Here is a 22,391-nt window from a genome sequence, read left to right as displayed (position 1 = left end):
TGGTATATTCATCATGTTCCTGGACTGCATCATGGAGGATTCTATATAGAGATCTCCCGATCCGATCAGGTGATCGGGGATCGGAGCCGATCATGTGATTTTCAAAAGATCGGAATCGGGACAAAAAAATCGGGGATCTGTATTTTTTTTTTTTTTTTATATAAGTACTTTTTTTAAATGTTGTATTCAATGTTGCAAAACAAAAATGACCATGTTCAAGTCTTAAAGTCATCCTGAGGCCTTAGTTTTGGTTTCAAATTATGTATGTGTTGCTTCTTTGGGGCTTGTTTTCATAGACCTGGTTGCTTATTTCTCTCAAATCTGGCAACAGAGTGGGCGCAGTGTCTAATTGTAGCAGTAAGCTAACGAGTACTGATAAGCTTTATTTTGTTTTGATCCAATGCTGCACAACTGAACTGATCCAATGCTGCTGTGAAAGAAAGAAGCTATATCCATGTTGGATAGAATATCCAATTTAAATAAAAATAATAACCTTAAGTGACAACTTGAATGCTTTTTTACTTTTTTTTCTCTTAATGCATTGCATAAAGATCAGATCGGGAAAAATCGGTATCGGCAAATTGTCAAAAAAAGGTGATCGGGACATCCCTGATTCTATACATTATATTACACTGGAATCATATCATAGTGTTATATCATTTGATGTCAACTGTCATATCGCATCCTTCAGATAAACTGCCTACAAGGTACTTTCAAGCACCCTTGAAATGTGTGTGGCTTACTTTGCTGTTTTACCGGCATCTTCCTTTCACAAATTCTTTCACTTACCGCAACCCAACCATAAAAACCATAATTTCTGGAGCCACGTTGGATTCAATGCTAGACACGCACACAGACACATGCTTCCAGTAAAGGATAAAGATCTGCTCCTCCGGTAAGAAAAAAGAATCTTATTCTTATTTATTTTCTTTAGGAGATAGAGCCAGGCAGCGGCTGAGTGGAGGAGATAGAGGGACAAAGATAGAAACAGAAGGACATCGGAGAGATTGAAGAGCTTTGTAGAACGTGAAGGTTTTCTGAGAAGCTGAATAACCTTGAAAGAACGAGGAACTTTGTTCTATTATTGAGCTAGAGCAGGGAGGCAAATACCCAAGATAGATATCAGTTTCTATCTTTGTCCATACTGCAAGTCCATGGGTTTGTGAGGTTAAAACAACAATTAGGAATAGCTAGTCTAATTACAGACAGGAACAAGATTAAGAAGGCAAATTATCCTTTATACAGATGATAATATATAAACGAAAGAAAGACAAATAAGATAAGAATAAAATATATCGACTTAATGATCGTCTTCTGACAGCAAATAGATGGACCTCACTCTCCAGACAAAACTTCCCCAAACTTCTCCGACAAACGTGAAGAGACATTCTTTCCAACATTTGGAAAAATACACAGTAATTTCAATGTCTGGACCACAGGGAGAAATGACTCTCTGGGGTAGGGCTGGCTGTTAAATACATTACTGCCTGCAGACAACGCAGGAACTGCTTCTTTTTCATCACCCAGGAGTAGCAACCTAAAAATAAACCTGCAAGGACACCATATGCTCCTCAAGATCTGCTCCTTTTCCCTCTCTTGTACACTACACTCTCCAAAGTCTCTGATGAGATCCTCTCTTATCGCACGGTCCACTGCTAAGAAGCAGAAGATTGATGTCCTTTCATTGTATGCTGGTCAAAACACCCAAAATGATGTCCGCTTTGAGTGTACCGGATTGGACGTCAATGATAAACCGTTCTGCCAATCGATGCCAGGGATCCAAGCTTTCTCCTGCGACCATCAATCAATCAGCTGATCGATGCTGAGACCATCGCGACATCCCCTCCCTCAGCCAATCATCTCCCTGCGATCGACCGCCCCAGCAAATCAGCCAACGTTATCTTATCCTGATACCTGGAGACATGCATACATTCTTGGTGTATTTTCCTCATGTGTTTTTCTAACCTCTTCGGCTGATTTTTGGGGACAAGGGTGAAGAAAAAAATAAAGCCCTGGAATCTCTCATTTCCTGTGTGTAGGTCTAGCCTGCATGCTGTGTTATGTTAAATAGAATTCACTGATATTACTGGAGGCTGGAGGTCCTTCAGGGCATACCAAGCCTTATAAGTCACCCTTGGGTGGGACTGGGTGTTTGTGTTCACCCGTGGTATGCAGTGGCAGTGATGAAATGCCTTTTTTTCTGTTGCCAAGCTGTTTTTTTGTAAAATCCAATCAGCCCCAGTGTGACTGAAAGTCACAATGAAATCTGTCTTATCTGTTCCAGCGCGCATCGCTTTGATTTTTCACAAAGAAAAACACAGCAGCCTCGGCCCACAAGGATGACCTTGTGATAAAGCGTGGATGAGCTTATGCTTGTTCGCTTTTTTCTGGCACAAATGGAAAACTGTCAAATCAAAACGCCTCCTATGAATTTGCACCCCTTCATAAGTGGTCGTGGCACATTGAGCTCTGATGAAAAGACAATCTAATCATCTCTATTTCTATCTCCGGCTCCAGTTTCTTTATCCCGTGTTCACACTAAATCCACTCTCAATCCTCTTTTTATGCCCTCCAGCGCTCTGCATCCAAATTCTACCTTTGTTGAAATATTTTCTACGATGTTTCATCTAATCATATTTCATCTTCTTAACCTCGTTTGATAATTTTCCAATCCAACCCCTGCCCTCCTTCGTCGAAACCGGTTGTGTCTTTAGTTTATGTTCCCATGCGTCTATCTGTCCCTCCATCTATTGATCCCTCACAGCCATTCATCCATCACTCTCTAAAGCCTAGACACGTAGGGCAGCCACAGTAAAGGGGCTCCAGGACCAATTCTCTTTCTTTTGCCCCCAGGCATGTTACAATCTCAATGGGGATATTGGCTTATCACCCACTCCTTCCCTGTTGTCTTACACTTGGCTAAAATATGCTTGCAGCTAAAATTACACAATCCGTAACACAAATATGTGTGAATTCCAACAGTGTAAGATCAAATGATACTGTGTTTAAAAAAGATCACATTTCTTTTAAATATTGGAACTGATCTGAGGTACCAAAAGCTTTATGATTACACAACGGTGTTTATCTCTAAATCACACAGTCCACAAATCCTCAGAGATGTTGCTCAATTTCCTAAAATCACCAAGAATGTTGATCTTTCTTGTGTAGAGTATCTTTAAGTACAACATCACATTTGCTAACTGCCAGGTGCTACAAAGCCAATTGACTTTTTCTGTCGCCCTCAGATGTGTTCCACTTTGTTAACAAGACCGATCTGATGCGACCAGAGTTTGATAATGATGGAATAAAACCATCAAATTCTCAAAGCCAAAAGTGCTTCTCTAATCCACTGTTGGAAACATTTGTTCATTTAAACATTGCTTAAACAAATCCTTTCCTAGAATGCAAGCTCTATTGTATAATCGCTGCCAAAGGCTGACACACACGTTGTAACTGTAGAGGAGGGAGAGAGGGAGTGAGGGTGGAAATGCAAAAGTATACTTTGTAAAAAGAGGATACAAATTGAGGTTTAGAGGGGAAATTAGGCATTTAGATTAATGCAACTCTGTGTTGTAAAAAAATACTGTCATTAAAATATGCAACATATTGAGTAGCAAGTGTACTTAATTCCATCAGGAATCAACATTTTGCAACCAAATCCTCAGATCCGTCACACTTTCTGGATGCTTATCTGCATTTTATAGGGTTAGATTTTGCTGACATCACACTCTCCTCTTTGATAAAAACGACAAATCACACACTTATATAAAGCAGCTGCTACAGACTGTGTTTCCAACTCTCTGTTACCATTAGCTAATCCTAATAAGAACTTCATTCTGCTGTGTGTGCTAAAAATCCCACCGAATGTAACTTCTGAGTAATCCTCTCTTCTCAGAGTTGCAGCACGGGCTGAGGTGCAAACAAAACTGTGCAGATGCATAAGTGTGTGTGAGAGCGAGGGTGGGAGTATGTGTGAGTACTTCAAAACGTGTTTGAGAGTGTTTATCACCATGCAGCTGGGGATTAATCCTCCAATGTGCAGCCGTGATGTCATCATCCAATACAACAACAGAAAACATCTCTGGCGACGATCGCTAGGGCAACTGGTCCTTCCCGACAACACCGCGGAGGATTAAGGTACAGGGCAGCTTACTGGACGGCAGCTCATCTACAGAGTGTGTGTAGTTGTAACTTTTAAAAATCAATAAAAGGAGGGAGAGGAGACTCAAAGAAAGAGGGATGAGGAATAGGAAAAGCCTGACACAGACGTAATGTGCTGCTCCGAGCTAAAGTTACATCATTCCCAGCTGTCGACCAAGCGTGGATACAGGAGGAGATGGATGACAGATGGATTACAAATCCTAGGAGCTAGTTTCATTGGAAATATAGGGAATTATCTACCTCTGCCGGAAGAGATTTGGAGACAATACTTAGATTAAAATGAACATCTATCCTCTATGCATTTGCTATTAAAACTAATATTTGGTTCAATAAATTGTCTGATTTTTTAGTAGTAATGGCCTTAAAGATCCAGTATTGCTTACAAAACAGGAATCAAGTCTATAATGTATTTTTTATTGCATTGTGAAAAGCTTTCTGTTTTACAAGATTAAACTGTGTGTACCAAAATGTACAAATACACCCACACACCACTTCTCCATGCCAAAGAGCTACAAAGTTATTTCAGGGTTTGGATGTGATCACTAAAAGAAAAGAAAGCACTGCTGGCTCAGAAATACTGCAGCCAGATTATCGATATCATATCAGAGGAGATTGACATATGAAGCTGATAAAGGGAGCGCTGATTTCACATACTGATACATGGCACTTATAAGTAGTAACATTAGTATGCAGTACTTTTATCATACACTTTTGAGTTTTGGTCGGCCAAAATCTACGCATTGGCTCAGAAAATGTTGCTTTTAGTGCCGCGACATAAAACAATACCAGTACCTGATATTTGTACTCTCAGTGGGCTAACGTCAAGCTGTAAGAGCCTTTAGATATGCATTCAAGTCATCATGCAGGAACAAGAGCACCCCCCCCGCAATAGCGAGTGCCAGGATTCAGCCAGTGCATGTTCCTATTTGGCAGGAAAGCCAGCTGGAGTGTGCGTAATAACATGCATTATGGGATGATTTGACAGAAGTGTGTATTAATATTTCACGGAGGGGTAGAGGGAAAAAGTGTGTCTGTATGTGAGTGTTGAAGGGGTGAATCATAGCCTTCACTGACAGCTGCTTCTCCTTCCTGCAAGGGACAACAGCAGGGACAACAGCCCTGTGTGTGTGTGTGTGTGTGTGTGTGTGTGTGTGTGTGGGTGTGGGTGTGGTGTGTGTGTGTGTGTGTGTGTGTGTGTGTGTGTGTGTGTGTGTGTGTGTGTGTGTGTGTGTGTGTGTGTGTGTGTGTGTGTGTGTGTGTGTGTGTGTGCTTGGACTGGATTTTCACCTGCCCATTAGGGTGGTTGGAGCTTAAAATAAATGAATTCGAAAATGTACATGGCAGTAAGGACCACCCTACTGCACATGTGTACATTTGTATGATTAATATGAGTTTTGTCTAAGCATATCATGTGGGTGAAAAGCAGACATCTCAAAACGTTTTTGTGTTGATAGCCTTGATTTTTGTCCGTTTCATTAATCTAGGCAATATCAAATGCCTTAAACACAGCCATTCGCAACCTATTATCTATTCCTCTAAACCCCCCCCCCCCCCGCTCCTTCTTAACATTCAGTCTTCCACACTTCTCTTTCGACGCTCAACAGCTCCCACTCATCTCCTCTCCTCTTCAAATGTTTTCCCTTTACTTGTCACTATATGGTTTTCTCTGTCTTTCCCTCTCCATCTATCTCTCTTGTGAGCTCTTGAACCTCCAATATTTGTCTAGTGATACTCTGCCATTCTCTCTTATCCCCTCTTTCACTCTTATCTCCGCTGCCTTCCTGCTAGTAACTTGACTTTTTTTTACCTTCTCATTTGTGTCCTTGTTGTTTTAAGAGTGTGTCCTTGTCCCCTGCTCAGTCATTGTTTTGACCCGTGACTCAGTAACAGGCATGACTCCTCTTTGAGTTGTCTCAATGGACCATGGGGCAGGTTTTGCCCCTTAGATTAAATGATGAATTAAAAAAAAAAAAAGCTGAAAACACATTTTAAATTCTGAGACACAAATATTTCGCTGCTTTAACAATCCCAGAGTAAAGAATATTAAAAAGGAATCCATTTAACTTTCCGTACTTGGTTGGATTTACTGCTTCGTTTAACCTTACTTGGATTATGTCTATTTCTCACTATTTTCTTCCATTCTTTCCTCCATCCACTCCTGCACCTTTCATCATTACACAGAATGCTGCAGAGGGGTCAGAGGCCAACGTTGGAGCTTAGTTGCGTGGCTGCCACACACACCAGAAGAGATGTGTTGGGCCTCAACGCAATGCTAAACAGCACCAAAGCAGCTCAACATGCAACCCACACAATAGAAATGCCTCTTGGACCCTGCTAAAGCCTTACATACAGCCAGACAAGCAGTAAAGCTCCGGGGGCAAGTACTCAGCGAGGGCAGGAGCTGGAGGTCGAAGTGGAGTGAGAGGTGGAGTGAGAGGTGCTGTGATTACTGCGGCTCACCAGGGGAGATATCTGCTGGCAGGCTGGGATGTTTACAAAGAGACGGGACTGTGCGAGCCTCAAGACTTAAACCACACCAGATCAGACTGGAAATCTGCAGCAAGCCACTAGCAAAACCAATAACATGCTAGCAGAACATCAAAATCTGTGGTTCAGTGAGAGAACATGATGGCCTGTTTACTTAATAAGCATCCAGAGCTCTAATCACTCATTCTATGCCATTCCTGCTCCAACACAGCTCACCTCAAAGCTTTCTCAGGTTGCTACTGCTGTTGTTTATACATCAGACAGATCTCCACTTCAGCATCTTCCTGTAGAACCTGAGAGTATGTTCCCTTGTAGTAATTTGCGTCACCTCAAGTTAACTCGGCCTTCTAGTCATCATTGTGTGACCTTAGTCGAAAAACCTTGCACTACAGTCTTCCAGCATTTCTGGTTGCCCAAAGCTGTTCAAATAATTTTCGTGACTGATACCAGTGTCCCTCACCAGGATATATGTGAAGGTTAGCTTTCAGCCACTCAAAGACTTCCAGAGGATATAAATGATTTCATATCATGCGCAAATGGCCAGATATTGAAATGGCCAGATATTGAATAAGGGGCATATTAAGAACTGGGATGGTGCCATCAATCTGCTGTAGGTTTGGTGATTCTTCCAGGAAAGATGGTGTACCCTGCCAAACAAGTTGGTCTACCACCCACCTTCTAGTATTGGCTCAGGTAGCTTGGACCTTAGACAATTCAAGGTACTATGGACCACTTTTGCGAATGGAAAATAAAAAAAAGAGACAAGTTGAGTGCAGCCGGGTCGTAACAGGCAGTAGAATTCGGCACATCTGCGCAAAATGGGAATTACGTTTTTTTTTTTGTTTGGCAGCCATCATTAAAATCCCTAAGCACATTAACCACCGCTTACCGTCATGGTTGGGGTTGCCCAGAGTCCACGGTTCATCCGAGTCAAAGTGTGTGTCGCCTCCTATTCCCGGCCCTGGGAAGTAGGCGTGGGCCAGAAAGCCACCCTCGCCGTCAAAGGGCGAGCTGTCGCCATGGAAACCGGAAGCGAAGATGATGGTGATGTCCACGTCTTTCTTGGTCCTCTCCAGCTCGCTGTAGGGAACGGCCTCGAAGCGCAGCGGCGTCACGTTTTGCCAAACGTCAAAAGCTCGCCGAATTGCGTCGTGGGTCTCCTCCGCCCCAACTTTGGGTGTGACGTTCTTTATGCTGCAGAGACACGGGATACAGAAAAGGAAAGTTAGACTGAGAGAACACTAGAAGTCATGTAAATGTTAAAACTAACAGGATGAGCAAATATATTGTAAATGGTTCTCAAAAGACTATTGGGTAGGGCTGCTCAATTAATCGTATTTTAATCGCGATTACGATTATGGCTTGCAACGATTACGAAAACAACGTAATCGAAATAAAACGATAATTTTTTTATTATTATTACTTTTTTTTTTTTTGGGGGGTTTTCAGTTGAATTATACTTGGAGTTCAGGGAAATCAACTGTTAAAAACATATTGTTCCAATTTTTTTCCCCCAATAAATGGATGTTTTCAAAGTCAATGAATAATCGCATTTAATAATCGCAATTACAATTATTGACCCAAATAATGGAGATTATGATTTTTGCCATAATCGAGCAGCCCTGCTATTGGGTTATTTAGAATCCAAGAAAGCATTCAATACCTGTAAAGCATGAGAAATTGTGGGATACAAAACGATGTATTCAGTTATAATACCTGCAGAGTCGAACTATGCCCAAAAAATTAAAAGCTCCATCCCTATCACCGTTTCCCTGCATGCTGCCATTTCACGCTCATGGAGAGCTAAATGGAGCGATTTGGGGGAGAAAGCAGCTGAGTCCTCCCCCGTCGGCTTTGAGTTGCTGCAGGTGTGGAGAGGCCGGGACAATTTCCTGCCACTGGAATTTATTTTCTAATTAAGGATTATCAACAGCCCACTGCCTGCTGAGAGCCCCCGCCTGGTTTGGGCAATCAGGAAAAAACTCACTCCACTTCATTTGAAAATATCACAGTGTCACGCTCTATTAAAATGTGGTGTCTCTCCCAGGATAGACGGATAGGTGTAGTTTACATCACTCAACTGAGACGCTTGTAAACACACAACACTCTGTATCCTCTAAGCGCACTGTCTGAGTTTAGAGGGAAGCTAGTTGTCTGATGCTCATGTGATAAGTGCCGAGTGGAATTAAAGTGACAATTTCTTTGTCTTATTTCTTTCTCCTTGCTTCGATGTTTCAAGTAGTTTAAGCCGGAATCCCCTTTCCTCCTCCCATCCAGCCTGTTTCCTTGATGTGTCACCTACTGTCCTTTGTTTCCTCGTCTTTGTTTTTCCATCTCTGTTTGGCTGTCATGCTGTCACTTTCCATAATAGAAATAAATATTATCAGAGCGTTTATTGTCCTTGAATCTTGCTCATCTTCTTCTGCATGGTGGGTAAGGAACATTGATATACTGCAAATTAATATTGTATGTTAGCTAAGAGATTAATTATTGAATCAGACTCAGTGAAAATGGAAGCATACAGACTGGTTATGAGATATAAATAGAGTGCCACTGAAGATGTTCAATGTTCATTAAAAAATGTCCGGATTACTTGACACAAACCACAAATTACTTGTACTTCTCATTACTCTTTCAACACAGACATGCTGACAGCTGACTAACTCTTTGGCGAAGTTGTGTTGGCTTCGATTACAGTCTTGCAGAGTTTTGGTGAACATTTCAATTGCAGCTAATGTTTTTCTATTTTGACAGAAACAGAGGACACAGTCGTGAATGAATTTAATTGATGGTATTCTTAAAGATAAAGCTACAAAAAAAGCCATCCGAAATGCATTGGTAGAAAAAGTTGTTCTGGACAGATATTACGTTAGCTTTTTTAATTAGTCACTAGTTATGGAGCGGCTTTATCTACTAAGATGGGAGTTTATTCAAAAAAGTTTGAAGTTAATATGTTACATGTCCAATAATCTCTCCTATTTTTGGTCTCCACTCTTAAGAGCCAAATAAGTTCCTAAACTGTTCAAGTTAAACCTGGCTCAAAAGCTAGATGCTAACTGTGTTTGCCTGCCATGCTAGTAAGGTAGCATACTGAGGGCTTAAAGTGCTTTACAGCAGAAAATGGTTGAGGGTTGTTATTGTTACATTGTATCAAATTAAAGCTTGAAATTGGTTCTGTTTCAACTGTACTTAAACAAATGTGAGTAATAAATGCTTCCATCTCAAGAACTGCCAGTTCTCTTGAATTACAGAAACCATCTTGAACAATTGAAGTGTTGTTAGTGCGATGGTGGCTGGAGAGTGAGCTAACAGTCTGTCTGATTGGGGCCACTTATGGAGGAAACACAAAATGGCCCTTTTGTCTTTTGAAGTGCTTATGTAGAGCAGATAGAGATTTGCGAGAATTACAAATCAAATCACTTCAAATCCATATCATCTGACCCAGAGAGAGTCTGCAGAGGTACAAATGTTTTTTCTGAGATTCAAATGAAGAATAAATATTCTAGCACCTCAAGGGTTCTCCATGAAAACATGTCCTTGTCTTGCTCTGTCTGGGGTTACAATGAGAGGCTTTAGCACCAACTGTGTCCTCTTGAGGAATACAAAGACACGTTTATTTGATTCTATTACTCATCTCACTGTACAGTTTGTGTGTCCTACTTTAAGAGCAATGCATTTAATCTAAGCTGAAAAAGGAGAAGAATCTCCAACCTGCTCTGAGGACATATCAAATACGACACGCCGTGATGTGATCATGATTCCGGATACAATGCATGTGCTTTAATGGTCGCTGCATGCAGGGCTAACTGTAGGATGCCAAGGCTAATTAGTGCATTCCTACAGTAAATACTGGATGTGGTTACACAAAAAGCCATGCATTCGTTATATCTTCTAGATGCCAGAGTTGTTTTTCAACATTTCGCTTATAATTTGTTGTAGCCGTGTCACCATTCACAGATCTCAGCAACTTCACTTGGACAGGACCAAAACAAAAACGGAAAAATATATCATATTTTTTTTACATTTTGGTACATGTCGGAATGGTAAAGATGAATCATTGCGTGACACATAGAACTGCTAAAGATAACCGGTTATGGATGTCTTTAGAAAGAATGTTACATACTCTTACTCCATATACAAAAATGGACAGTCTCCTTCTGTATGTCTATCCTTTGTTTAATTGTTACAACAACTGTTTATTAGGTGTATTACTAAGGACCAAAGGAAGTACAATTTAAAGTCTGAGGTTTTACTTTTATAAGTAGTGTGTTGTATACACATTATGTACTGATTTAGAGAGGACTGTAAAGCATGAAGGGTACAATTCTCCGTAGTTTGATAGAGTCAATTCAAGCACATGGAAGAGCAAGATCTACAGGACGTATTTATCTGTCATTTTCTCAACAATTGTTAATTTAATCAATCTCACACTTGGCGGGTGTGTTGATGAGGAAGTGCATTGTGGAGTGTGAAGTTGTTTGGATGATAAGTTCTCCAGAAATACCGGATGCCAAGGAATCTGCCTGTTTCCGAAAAGTCACGTTGCGAAACGGGCAGTGCACTAGTTGCATCAATTTGAGTTAAAAGGAGCAGCTGCTGGCCAATCTGAGTGCTGACTGAAGGCCACGCACACACATACACACACACACACACACACACACACACACACACACACACACACACACACACACACACACACACACACACACACACACACACACACACACACACACACACACACACACACACACACACACACACACACACACACACACACACACACACACACACACACACACACACACACACACACACACACACACACACACACACACACACACACACACACACACACACACACACCTCCCTCCCCATTACATAACCCTAATCTGTCAGAAAGCACCCTCTGCTTTCCACTGGGGTTTCCTCCTCAGCTCTCCTCCCCTCTCAGCTCATCTCTTTCTCTCTGCAGCTGCTTCTCCTCCAACTCCCTCCACCCCCCCCCCCACCTCCTCAAATCCTTCCATTTACTTCTTCACTCTCCACCAAGTCTGCTCATTTTCTTCTTTTCAAATCCATGCCCTCACAAATGATCCAAATCCCAGTGTGATTTTTTAAAAAGAGAAAATGCATAGGCACTCATCTGTTCAGTTCTGTCATCAGTGATATACTGCGCTTCTTCAGCTGTAGATCGCTGATCCACTAGATTAAATCCTGCATGTAATACTGTTTATACATTTATCCTCTGGGCAGAGCAAAATAATAAAAACCAAGCCCACTTCTTGAGGATTATCCTATAAAACATGGAGCTGCGGGCAAGCTATGGCATAGTATGTAGAAAAAATGATACGGGCTACTGACCTCACTAAATCAAGAGGGAAATATGATATAACACGTTGTTCTATACATTACTCATTTAGCCGAATGCCAGGAAATGCGCTTCAGAATTGTGAAATTAATGATGAGTTCCCTGGTGCATGCACGGCTCTTTCATGTACACTCTTTTCCCATTGATGCTACATGTTAAGAGGATCCATCTGGTTCATGTTCAGTACTGTTTTTGAAGAGCAACAACTGTGTGTAATAGGGATGGGAATTTGAAAGCAAATGTATATTCGAATATTCGACCCCCCAAAAAACGGTTAACCGGTTAACCGAAATGTACATATCCTATAAAAAAAAAAATGGGTAAAAAAAACAATTCTAAAACATTTTTTCCAAAAAGAAATGTTCAATAACTTTTGGAAAAAAATGAATACATGTTCAAATAAATGTAAAAACCAAGTCGAATTTGTCAAATGTATTGAACTGGTGATCACAATTTGACAGCTATAGGCCTACAGCTTTCATCTGCGGAGGCGATTCACAATCAGGCCAGCTGTAGAGAAGACCCTCTCAGCTGGAACGGAGGTTCAAAATTCAAATTCAAAAAGCTTTTATTGTCATTGTACAGAATACAACGAGATTTATAGTCACTGCTCCAGTTGCAGGTATAGCAAGGTATAGCATGTAAGTTTAATTTGGCATAGTTTGCACTCTACATCGCACTCACTAACCTGGTCGAAATATTTCCACACATTACTCCTTTTTGACGCCATGTCTGTTGTGTAAGACTCTTCTTAGAGTGTAAATAATTACCGGACCATGACTGGTAAAATATGTTGAATACCGGCAAAACTAAATCTCTCCTGTCAAAATGTCTATGTACTTTGCCGCCACACACGGTTGCCAAGCAGTGCTTATTGTTGTTTAGGCTCATGTGTCGCTCATGTGTCGCGAGTGTTGACAGGGAGCGTGGGAGCACGCTCATGAACTGTTCGCGCCGGAACCTCACAACGGCTGCGGAGAGCATTTGCGCCGCATTTGGGCCAAAGATGAGGTTTGAGTCTGTGTGATCTGCGTGTAGGGAGGGGCAGCAGCCATATCATTAGCTAGAAATAGCTAGATCTGATGGATTTGGACATAAACGCGAGTGAAGTATAACCGGAGGCGAGAGAGAGAGATCAGCACCTGCAGCTCTGCCCGCTGTGAGGGACCGGTGAGCGGAGCAAAACACACCTTTAGACCTGACACATTTAGCTATGGCACTGTCGAATACATTGAATTATTCAATTTGATCATATGTAATCAACTTAGGCACCCCTCCAAAAAAAAAAAAAAATGAATAGCTCATATTCGAATACCTGAATAATTTTGAATATTCTAATATTCGATCAATCGTTCCCATCCCTGGTGTGTAATGTTTGCCGTTTGGCTTAAAGCAATGGTAAACGTTGGTTTATTCTATGGCTTGTAGCTTTCTGTACAATCCAAATATTGTGTGCAGTATGTGCTTATGTGATCCACAAAAGGGAATTGGGAAATGTTTAAGCCCAAAAGCCTATAAAAGGTGCAACACAGTCCAATCATTGTTTAAAAGGAATACAAAGAGCATGAACAAGAGCAAGAACTGCGTGAACAAAATTCTGTTTCTCGTTCTGCCCTTTTAAAGGAATGTGTTTTCTTAATTAAAAGGTCAATAGCCCTGTTTGTGTACAAATGCCAGTGTGTGTGCACATGCTATTTCTTTTTGGCTGGATGCACATGCTGGGTTAATATTATTCACTGGTTTTCTTCACAACTTGATAGAAGCCCCGTTGATGGGTAGAGTCAGTGTGTGTGGATGGGTTGGTTATGGGGATTGTAGGGAAATTGGATTATTATTCTTTATTAAACTTGACGTAATCTTCATATATTTAAAACCACCCACCTGTATGTGATATGTTTGTGTTGCCACTTCTGTCCTGTGAGGGCGTACCGCCGTTTCCGAACACTGAATCTGGAAGCTCCTCCTACCTGGTCAGGAACCCCACATCTGGGCTTCTTCATCCACCTGCAGGAAGACGAGAGGAGGCCATTCAACACGGAGTAGACAGTTCATGCTGCTGTGGGTGCAGATTTGGAATGACGTGATAATGATGGTTGCAATTACTTGTTTTTTCTAAATCCTGCAGCCCTCGTGACTACAAACCAATTTAGATTCAATGTTTCTCTTGATATTTATAAACTTAAGTAATGAGAAATAATTCATATGAAGCTCTATATGCATTTGTATGTAAAATAAATTCTAACATGATATGAAGTATTAGATAAACATACAAAACAGACACATAAAAATGCATAAACGCACCAGACATAAGGGTGTTTTTGAAATCTTAACACAGCACATGCACATTTGTCTTAATCCTCACCTTATTGTGTTATCGCTACATCGACACAGAGAAGCAGAGGAGGAGAGAGAAACAGGCACACTGTTAGATTATCACATTTCTCTCTGTTTCAGCCCGGTGGTTGGACAGCTGTTAGTGTGCATTCACACCGCTGGCCACCACATCGCCACGTTACAGTTCAGCGGTCAATTTCAGCTCTGTGCTATTTGTAGCAGAGATGGCATTTCAGTGTTGGTGGGGACAAATGTCAGTGAACACTGGTTTCAGTGATTTGCAGGTAAAACGATATCCCCAGGGTTAAAACGAGGTATAATCTGAGCGACAGTAGGTTAAAAACAGACATTAAACAGTAATATCCTTACATAACTTATATCGCTTTAACTCTGAATGTAAAGTACAATTTGCTGAGACCTCTTATGTAAACCTCAGAAATATCATTGTTGTTGTAGTAAAAATAAGCTCTTACTCTAAACCCACGCCACACTTGTCTGATGCATTCAGGTTTGACAGATCAGACAAAAAGAGACCAAACGCTGTCACTGTTCTTCCCGCTCTTAATGTAAGAGTTATAACACTTGGGCTTTTTGCAGCCTTTGATCTGACAACATAGGTGCACTCTCAGTAAAAGGCCCCTTTGATCAAATTACAACTTCCCACTTAATCCATGTTGGAGTAAAGTCAAGTCTGGCAAAACGAATGCATGCAAAACAGGGGAGGAATCTACCATTTGGCCCCATTTAGAAGATGTGTACTTCAATTTATGTAAATCTGTTACCAGAAGCGGTTGGTTTACTGCACGTTTACTTAAGTGTAGTTGTTGACTAAAATGTTGTAAATAATAGATGTATTTTTGTTGATTTAATTCCAGCTTGTAGTGTTTATCAAATCATAAAAATCAAGCACAAATGACACCAACACACCAGGGATAATATCTTAAAAGGATGTTCAATGGATTCCATCAACAACCGACCATGACTAACAATCCTTTTATATTTGATAACTCCCAGTCTCCCACCCATGTTTCCAAAAGGCTCATAAATCCATGTCCCACATTGTGGCATCCTTAAAGCAGCGTGACTCACCCTACAGTGCTGCTGTCCAGGGACCCTGTGACATTGAGGCCGTAGCGGCGCTGCATGGCAGCGATAGCGGACTGCATGACTCGAGCAGAACGCAGCACCGACATTCTGGGGTCTGCAGGGGGGAGGTAGCCGTACCTCTGGAGCCATGACTGTGGACAAAAACATGCACATAGGGAATGGTAAATATCACAGTACAAGGGATCTCCAGGGGAAAACAGTACGAAATGGATCAGAGAATATAAATCTAAAGGCACTTTCCCAAGACTTTTGGTTAGGATAGGGCATATGTAATAACAAATACATCTATATACAAGTTTATAGTGCAAAAGTTCATCTATTTTCAAGGCATTTGGGTTGTGAGAGGAAGACTGTTGTGTAATAGCTTTCAGCGTCCCATCAAATCCTGCCAGAGGGAATCACAGCTGAGATCTTTGCAACCAGGGAGAAGACGAGGGCATCGTTCGAGCTTTCCCACAGAAGAGACTTTAGGGATTGAAATAGTGCCAGCCTCTGTGTATTCTCTCCGTCTTCATCATTCCAATGGCAAACAGATTTGTTGTATTTGGCAAAAAACTAAGCCAAGCAACCAATAAAAAGAAATTGAACCAATTAAAAGATTGAAGCGTCAAGCAACAAATGGAAAACAGAAGAACATTTTAATTCTTTATTCTGCAACTCTGAGCTGTGAAACTGAGTGTTTTTCTGCTACACAATGTAGTCAAAGCTGCTGTCATTCGGTCGGCCTGCTGCTCAGGTTAGCATACACACTGAGAGGGGACTCACTAAACAGGAAGCGAAGCATGGTGGAAGCGGGCGAGGAGAAGGCAATAAAAGGAAAACCATTATTCAACAATGTGAGTCTACAGCCTCAGTGACAGTGTCAGGCTCCAAGCAGTAACAAAAGACTCTTAAGATACTCAGTGGACGGGTTGCTGGTAGATTTTATAAAGTGCTATAAACTGGGACAGGAAAAAAAACAGGTTTAATGGAAATCTGACTGGGAATGTTTAAATATACCAAAAGGACCCTGAACACTTGTAAATATGTAAACCAACGTCAACAGAAAGAACCAACATGCACTGTCAACGACGCTAGATAGTTTTTCTTTTGATTGGTAGACTGACAAATCCATGCCTGCCTACTTCCTGTCTCCTTACAACTGGCCCATGCACAGATTCACTCTGCAACAATGACCTACACGTATCATGTCCAACATCTGTCAGTATGGCAGATGTCAACATGTTATGTCACGGTTCAAATGTTTTGCACGTCTCCGCACCTACAGTTTGCCTCCTTTCACTTTTCATTTTCATAAGAATATCATCATTCTCTGCTCTCTGTTTCTCTATCTTCTCTCCTCCCGCTAACACTCGGTGGGTGGGAGAAAACATTATGATGTGTGTCAGGTTCCTGCACTCTCAACGCACCTCAGGGGGAAGCAGTGCATGGTCGACATTCCCTATTTGGATGCTCGGGTACTGACAATACAGATCTGTAATCTCACACACACACACACACACACACACACACACACACACACACACACACACACACACACACACACACACACACACACACACACACACACACACACACACACACACACACACACACACACACACACACACACACACACACACACACACACACACACACACACACACACACACACACACACACACACACACACACACACACACACACACACACACACACACACACACACACACACACACGCATCTTCTCTCGTTGAGTCACTCTCTACAGCCGCTCCTTTTCCTCCTAATTTCTACTTTCCATGTTCCTGTCTGTAATCATCCCTGTCCGTCCCTCACATGTCCTCTTTCCTTGTAACCACGCTTGGCTCTGTCCTAACCTATAACCACTGCCTCTGTGAATTCCCAGCTGCTTTTCCGATTGACAAAAAAAGATATTGATTTTGACGTGGCACTGCATATTTTCCTAAAATCCAAACGCTATGGAGTAACCAAAAGCTCAGAACACTGTACAACTGGTAGATTGAGTTAGAGGAGAAGACATCAGGGTTTTCAAACAGTAGGACTACGTTTTCTAATTTTTGGACATTTTGAATGACTTTGCATTTAACATTGCTGTCATATGTGAAAGGATTAAGATGTTTTGAAATCCTCCTTGTTGTTTATCAAATGTATCCACAGTATGAGCAACACCACTTTTATGTAAATGAGAAGCAGCAACTGAAACAACATTTCCGGAGGTATTGGCAGTATGTATTAAAGTGAGGTGTTTGGGCTTCCAGACAATGCAGCCATTATCAGACACAGACATGTATTCGAAAAGAGGCTGCTGTTAGATATGTCTGTCACTCAGAAATTGACAGGATATTGGATGGTGTGTGTGTGTGTGTGTGTGTGTGTGTGTGTGTGTGTGTGTGTGTGTGTGTGTGTGTGTGTGTGTGAGGAGGCGAGGGGGGTGCTCAGAGATTAAGATGGAGAGACAGACAGGACACGGAGGGTGTAGCTGTCACACCGGATGCCTTTTATCTGTTGTAACAGTAAGGCAGCAGAACATTGGGTACAGCAGGGATATACAACTAGAGATATTTAAGATATTTAAATTAAATAATTTATTTTACATTTCACATATTGAAAAGAATATTGCCTGGTAGGTGTCCACATCTTTCAAACCACACACCTGCAACGTGGTATTTCTGTTATCACTTTGTATTCTTTGCTACTATTTGCAATTCCATGGTCAAACAGAAATCAAAATTAACCCTTCGACTTTTGAAGACTAACAGAAGCTCAAATCTCAAATAAATGAATACTGCAAACATTTTCAAAGATTCAATCCAAGTCTCTGATCTTTGATTCCATCATTACGCCAAAGTACGGCTGCACCCAATGTCCTTGATTTTAACTTACCGGTATATCTAAAAGTTATCTGTCTTCATATTATTTTATGTAGCCATCCTCCTTTCAAAATTGTGAAAAAGGATCTAATAGAATGCTGAGAGAGAACTCCTTTAAAACAGGTGCATGAATATGTAATGAAATTCTGAAACACCAAAAAAATAAATGGATTACGGAAAAATATTTTTGATAGATACAAAATATGTTGAGAATTTTAAACGATTATCAGTTTTGAATCAGTGTTTTGGATTTCTTAACGCTCTGGAGTTAGATATTTTTGAGTTTTGAGTATCGCCAGTGTATATATTATGAAAAGTTAAACGGGAATTAAAACATATTAGACAAAATAGATATACAGCAGGTATTGATACTGCCTACTTCACAGCACACCTTTAGCTGCTAGGGCCCGTTTACTTCTTCCTGGATAATGACCCAACTTCTTATAATCCTAGAGGAGAGACATGCTCAAACTGCTTAATCATCAGCGAGCCTTTTGCTTTTTCCTACCGTTCACTCTCCTATCTGTCCTTATCTCCGTCTGTTTTCTTTCCCTATCCTCCCGCTAGGCTGCCTTCTTCTCTTTCTTATTGATCCGCTCTTTGTCTTCATGATCTATGGTTCCCGGTGTTCTGCCAATGTAAGGATTCCTGAGAGCGGGAGGCTGCAGCTTGACAGCCCTCCTTATTCAATAAGACAGAAAGCTCTCCCCCCCCCCCCCCCCCACCACCCCTCCCCCCATACTCTCTCTCTGTACATGGATAACAAGGGATCGTGTAAGCACAAGGTTGTGTTTCAATAGATCTGCAATTTGTAGTAGTTGTAATATTAATTATACAAAATGGTAACCATGCTTAAACAAAAAGAAGTCTTTCATCTCATAATACTTTGGTTAAAAAAAGAGTGGCCTGCTTTAATGAGGTTAAACTTCTCCACAAATCAAGGCTCTCTTGAAGTGGAAAGATAAGGAGTCCACTAGCGTGCCCCGATGAAGGCTAAAATGCATTAGCGCCTATTTTTGGGTTCTCCACACTTGATTTCACTCGCCTTTGAAGTACATTTCTCTCTTGCTCCTGATGGTGGAAAAACACGGCTTCACCTAACTTCTTCACAAACAGTGCTTTTCATTTTTTACCTTTGCTACACTAAGAGAAAAACAAGTTGTGGTTTCAAATCCTGGCTGCCCTAATAGGATACTTTTAACTGTATATAATATATAACATGCAATATGCTGGTTCTCTGGGGCTCTTATCCAGCTATATAAGACCAATGAGGTACAGAACAGTCTCCAACAACTACACAATCACACTATAAAAGTAATCTCAGGTGAAATCCATATAGTTCCCACCCACAGACATAACACATGAGGAAATGGAGGGCAGAGAGGTGGAGTGACTCAGAAGCCAGATGCCTCACACGAGCACTGAGCTGAGGTGAACTTGGAGCGCTCGTGTCCCCGGAGCACCTCTCAACCACCTGACGAGCAGAAGGAGGGCCAATTAGTCGATGGGTGCCATCAAAAGGCCAACCTGCGAGGGGATGGGATCACTCTATTATGAATGAGATGTGCCTCAGGAAACACGGTTGGCATGGGAACGTGCTGATGGCGTGTGGTGGCTGGCTGTTGATGTTGACGTTTGCCAGCGATCAGCTGATATTAGCTCCGTCCCCTCAGGTTACAGGGACGCCATGCGACTTACATGTGCATTAATAATGTTTCATTAAATATATTAATTATATTAATTATTATCAAATAATGTTAATAATTCAGTTAGACTTTTGACAGTGAAGACATTTGGCATGGCATAAATAAAAAATAAATAATAATAAAAATACATTTGATAAAATGATGCTTGTGATTAGAGTGTTTTTGTCAGTGACGCTAAAACCATTTTTCAGAAAGTAGGATTTGTTTCAAAGCCCGGGCTACTCAGAGAAGGTTTATAGGTAGAATGGGTCAAAGGAGATGAACTGTTCCTCGTTAGAAAGCAGTTTTACTCAGTTTGAGTACACACTGTTCCTTCATGTTAATAACAGTTATATGTACGGTAATACACCCACATCAGGGTATACAGGAATCCTGAAGTCAAATTTTATTCCTTTTAAGACCTTTTTTAAGACCCTTTCAATACATTTTAAGACCTCATCGCAACTTCGAGTTCTAACCGGTTACATTACACACTTTACCTCACATTTACTATATTGATTGTAAGATAGCATAACTAAACAGAGTGCAGACAGACTACTGAAGCCTCCTTTCCACATGAACTTCAACCTCTCTGTGAAGGTCAGGTTTAATGCAGTATGCTGCTTTGTTGCTTCTGTACTCTGTGCTCTTTCATTCCAGTAAAACTCCTCAGAAACCATTAGAAACCAGTATTTGACCAATAAACAAAACAATTGACAAAACTTTGAACTATGAAATATATTAAACTTTGGTGAGCTTCAGTGGGGTAATGCCATATAGGAGCTCCCTCACAAATACCCAGGGGTTAAATTGGGCTGGGGCCGTCCGGGGCTAAGCCCTGGCACATAGGACGATGCTCTGACGTCATCACCCTCGCACATTTGCCATATGTTTACAAAAAACGATATATATGTTAAGACTTTTCTCGTTCTTAATATAGACTATATTTAGGGTCGATATGTGTTGACTTTACTTTAAAATAGCGGATCTCTGTGACCGGATATAGTTTGGCTTAGTGAACGTGTGTCTCTTCCTTGGAGGACACACACCGCTGCAGTGCAGACTGTGTCAGCGACGTGCAGTCAGGGGAGGCACGGATTGGCCATCGGGAGAGTCGGGACTTAAACGCCGCGGCTTTCTGGCTAGCACTTAGCATGTGGGACCGGACAGCTTTGATCCCCATCGACAGACACCCAATAATGCTGTTTTTTTATCTAATCCTCTAATATATTCTTCATAATTAGAGAATCCGTCTGTCAAACCGTGAATGGTAACCCCCACACACCAGGATAATATTTCACAATAATTTAGCAGGACATGTTGAGCCATTTGCCACTTTCACAAACACAGTGTGACAGGTTTAGGGTTCTGGCTGCAGGCGGCTAAATGTCAATACGTTCCTGTGCTGTGGCTGACTTCCTGTCAGTACTTGCCTCAGAGCCTTTTGCTCTTCAGTCCACTCATCTAATCAGTGAAGGATTTACACCCAGGGATGCTGAGTGAATACAATTAGCTCCCTGCTGAGGCAGAAAATCAGCCGGAGAAAAGAACCTTGCCCCGAGTCTTTTTTCATACTGCAAGTTAGGTCTACCAATTATTAAAAAGTTGAGAAAGTTGAAGAAGAAATCTGATTTTGGCTTCATTGTGTGAAAAGTAAAAGGGCTGTACGACTGGGAGAAAATGACTAATTGCGTCTGATATTGCAATATTGGAGGAATTTCTTTTCTTTTTGCATAATAAGAGTTTTTTTAAAAGATCTGTACCAAACAAATATGTTTCTGTATAGTCAATTTCCATGCAAGAATATCTCTTCAGCTTTAACAAATATTGTTTCTGCAATTTCAATATTGCACCACTCGATATAAAGATTTCAATAGAATATCAACTAATGTCTGTCCCTGATAAGTGGGTCCATTGTTAGTGGTAAGAAAGCAGACAATAGAGAAGAATCCACTGTAAACTCACACTCATTTCCCAACTTTATCTTTTATTGAATTCCCTATTGCTACATTTCTTAGTATTTAGCAAAGCAAGGAAGAGGCATTACAACATCCAGTGGGTGTGCAATGCATCTCCGTACTCTAAATACGTGGGCATTGGGTAACATTGGTCCTGTGTGTCCAGTATCAGTCGGTGGTGACCCTGCACAGGTGGGTTAGGGTTAGGGTGGGAACATGATCTCCACCTCCAGGGAAAGCCTGCTGCCGCTGACCACCCTGAATTATTCAAGAGTTACATGCTGAACCGCTGGCGAGTGTGCTAGGGTCGTCAAGGCAACCGCAGCCTTTCCTGCCCACACCAGTAACCAAAAACCCACACACATAATTTAACTGCTGTGCGACTGTAAAGTTTGCATTTACTCAACATGACTTTTAAT

The 22,391-nt window shown here is 41.3% G+C and overlaps 1 protein-coding gene across 4 annotated transcripts in view; it reads right to left on the bottom strand.

Moving 5' to 3' along the window:
* Nucleotides 1-22,391, bottom strand: part of mmp16a (matrix metallopeptidase 16a (membrane-inserted)) — a 109,392-nt gene that overhangs the window by 31,142 nt on the left and 55,859 nt on the right. For 3 of the 4 annotated variants that reach the window (XM_079661403.1, XM_079661404.1, XM_079661401.1), the window contains 4 exons: nucleotides 15,440-15,588; nucleotides 14,379-14,393; nucleotides 13,898-14,020; nucleotides 7,538-7,842 (listed from right to left, as the gene is read on the bottom strand). In XM_079661403.1, coding sequence (XP_079517529.1) covers nucleotides 7,538-7,842; nucleotides 13,898-14,020; nucleotides 14,379-14,393; nucleotides 15,440-15,543 — 547 coding nt within the window. In that variant the 5' untranslated portion in view covers nucleotides 15,544-15,588. The remainder of the gene's footprint in view (nucleotides 1-7,537; nucleotides 7,843-13,897; nucleotides 14,021-14,378; nucleotides 14,394-15,439; nucleotides 15,589-22,391) is intronic. The other variant, XM_079661402.1, reaches the window with a different exon arrangement.

Source organism: Notothenia rossii (genome assembly GCF_949606895.1).
Source record: "Notothenia rossii genome assembly, chromosome: 12".
Classification (NCBI taxonomy): Eukaryota; Metazoa; Chordata; class Actinopteri; order Perciformes; family Nototheniidae; genus Notothenia; species Notothenia rossii.
Note: the sequence above shows the minus strand (reverse complement) of the source record. Positions and strands in the feature narration are given on the sequence as shown.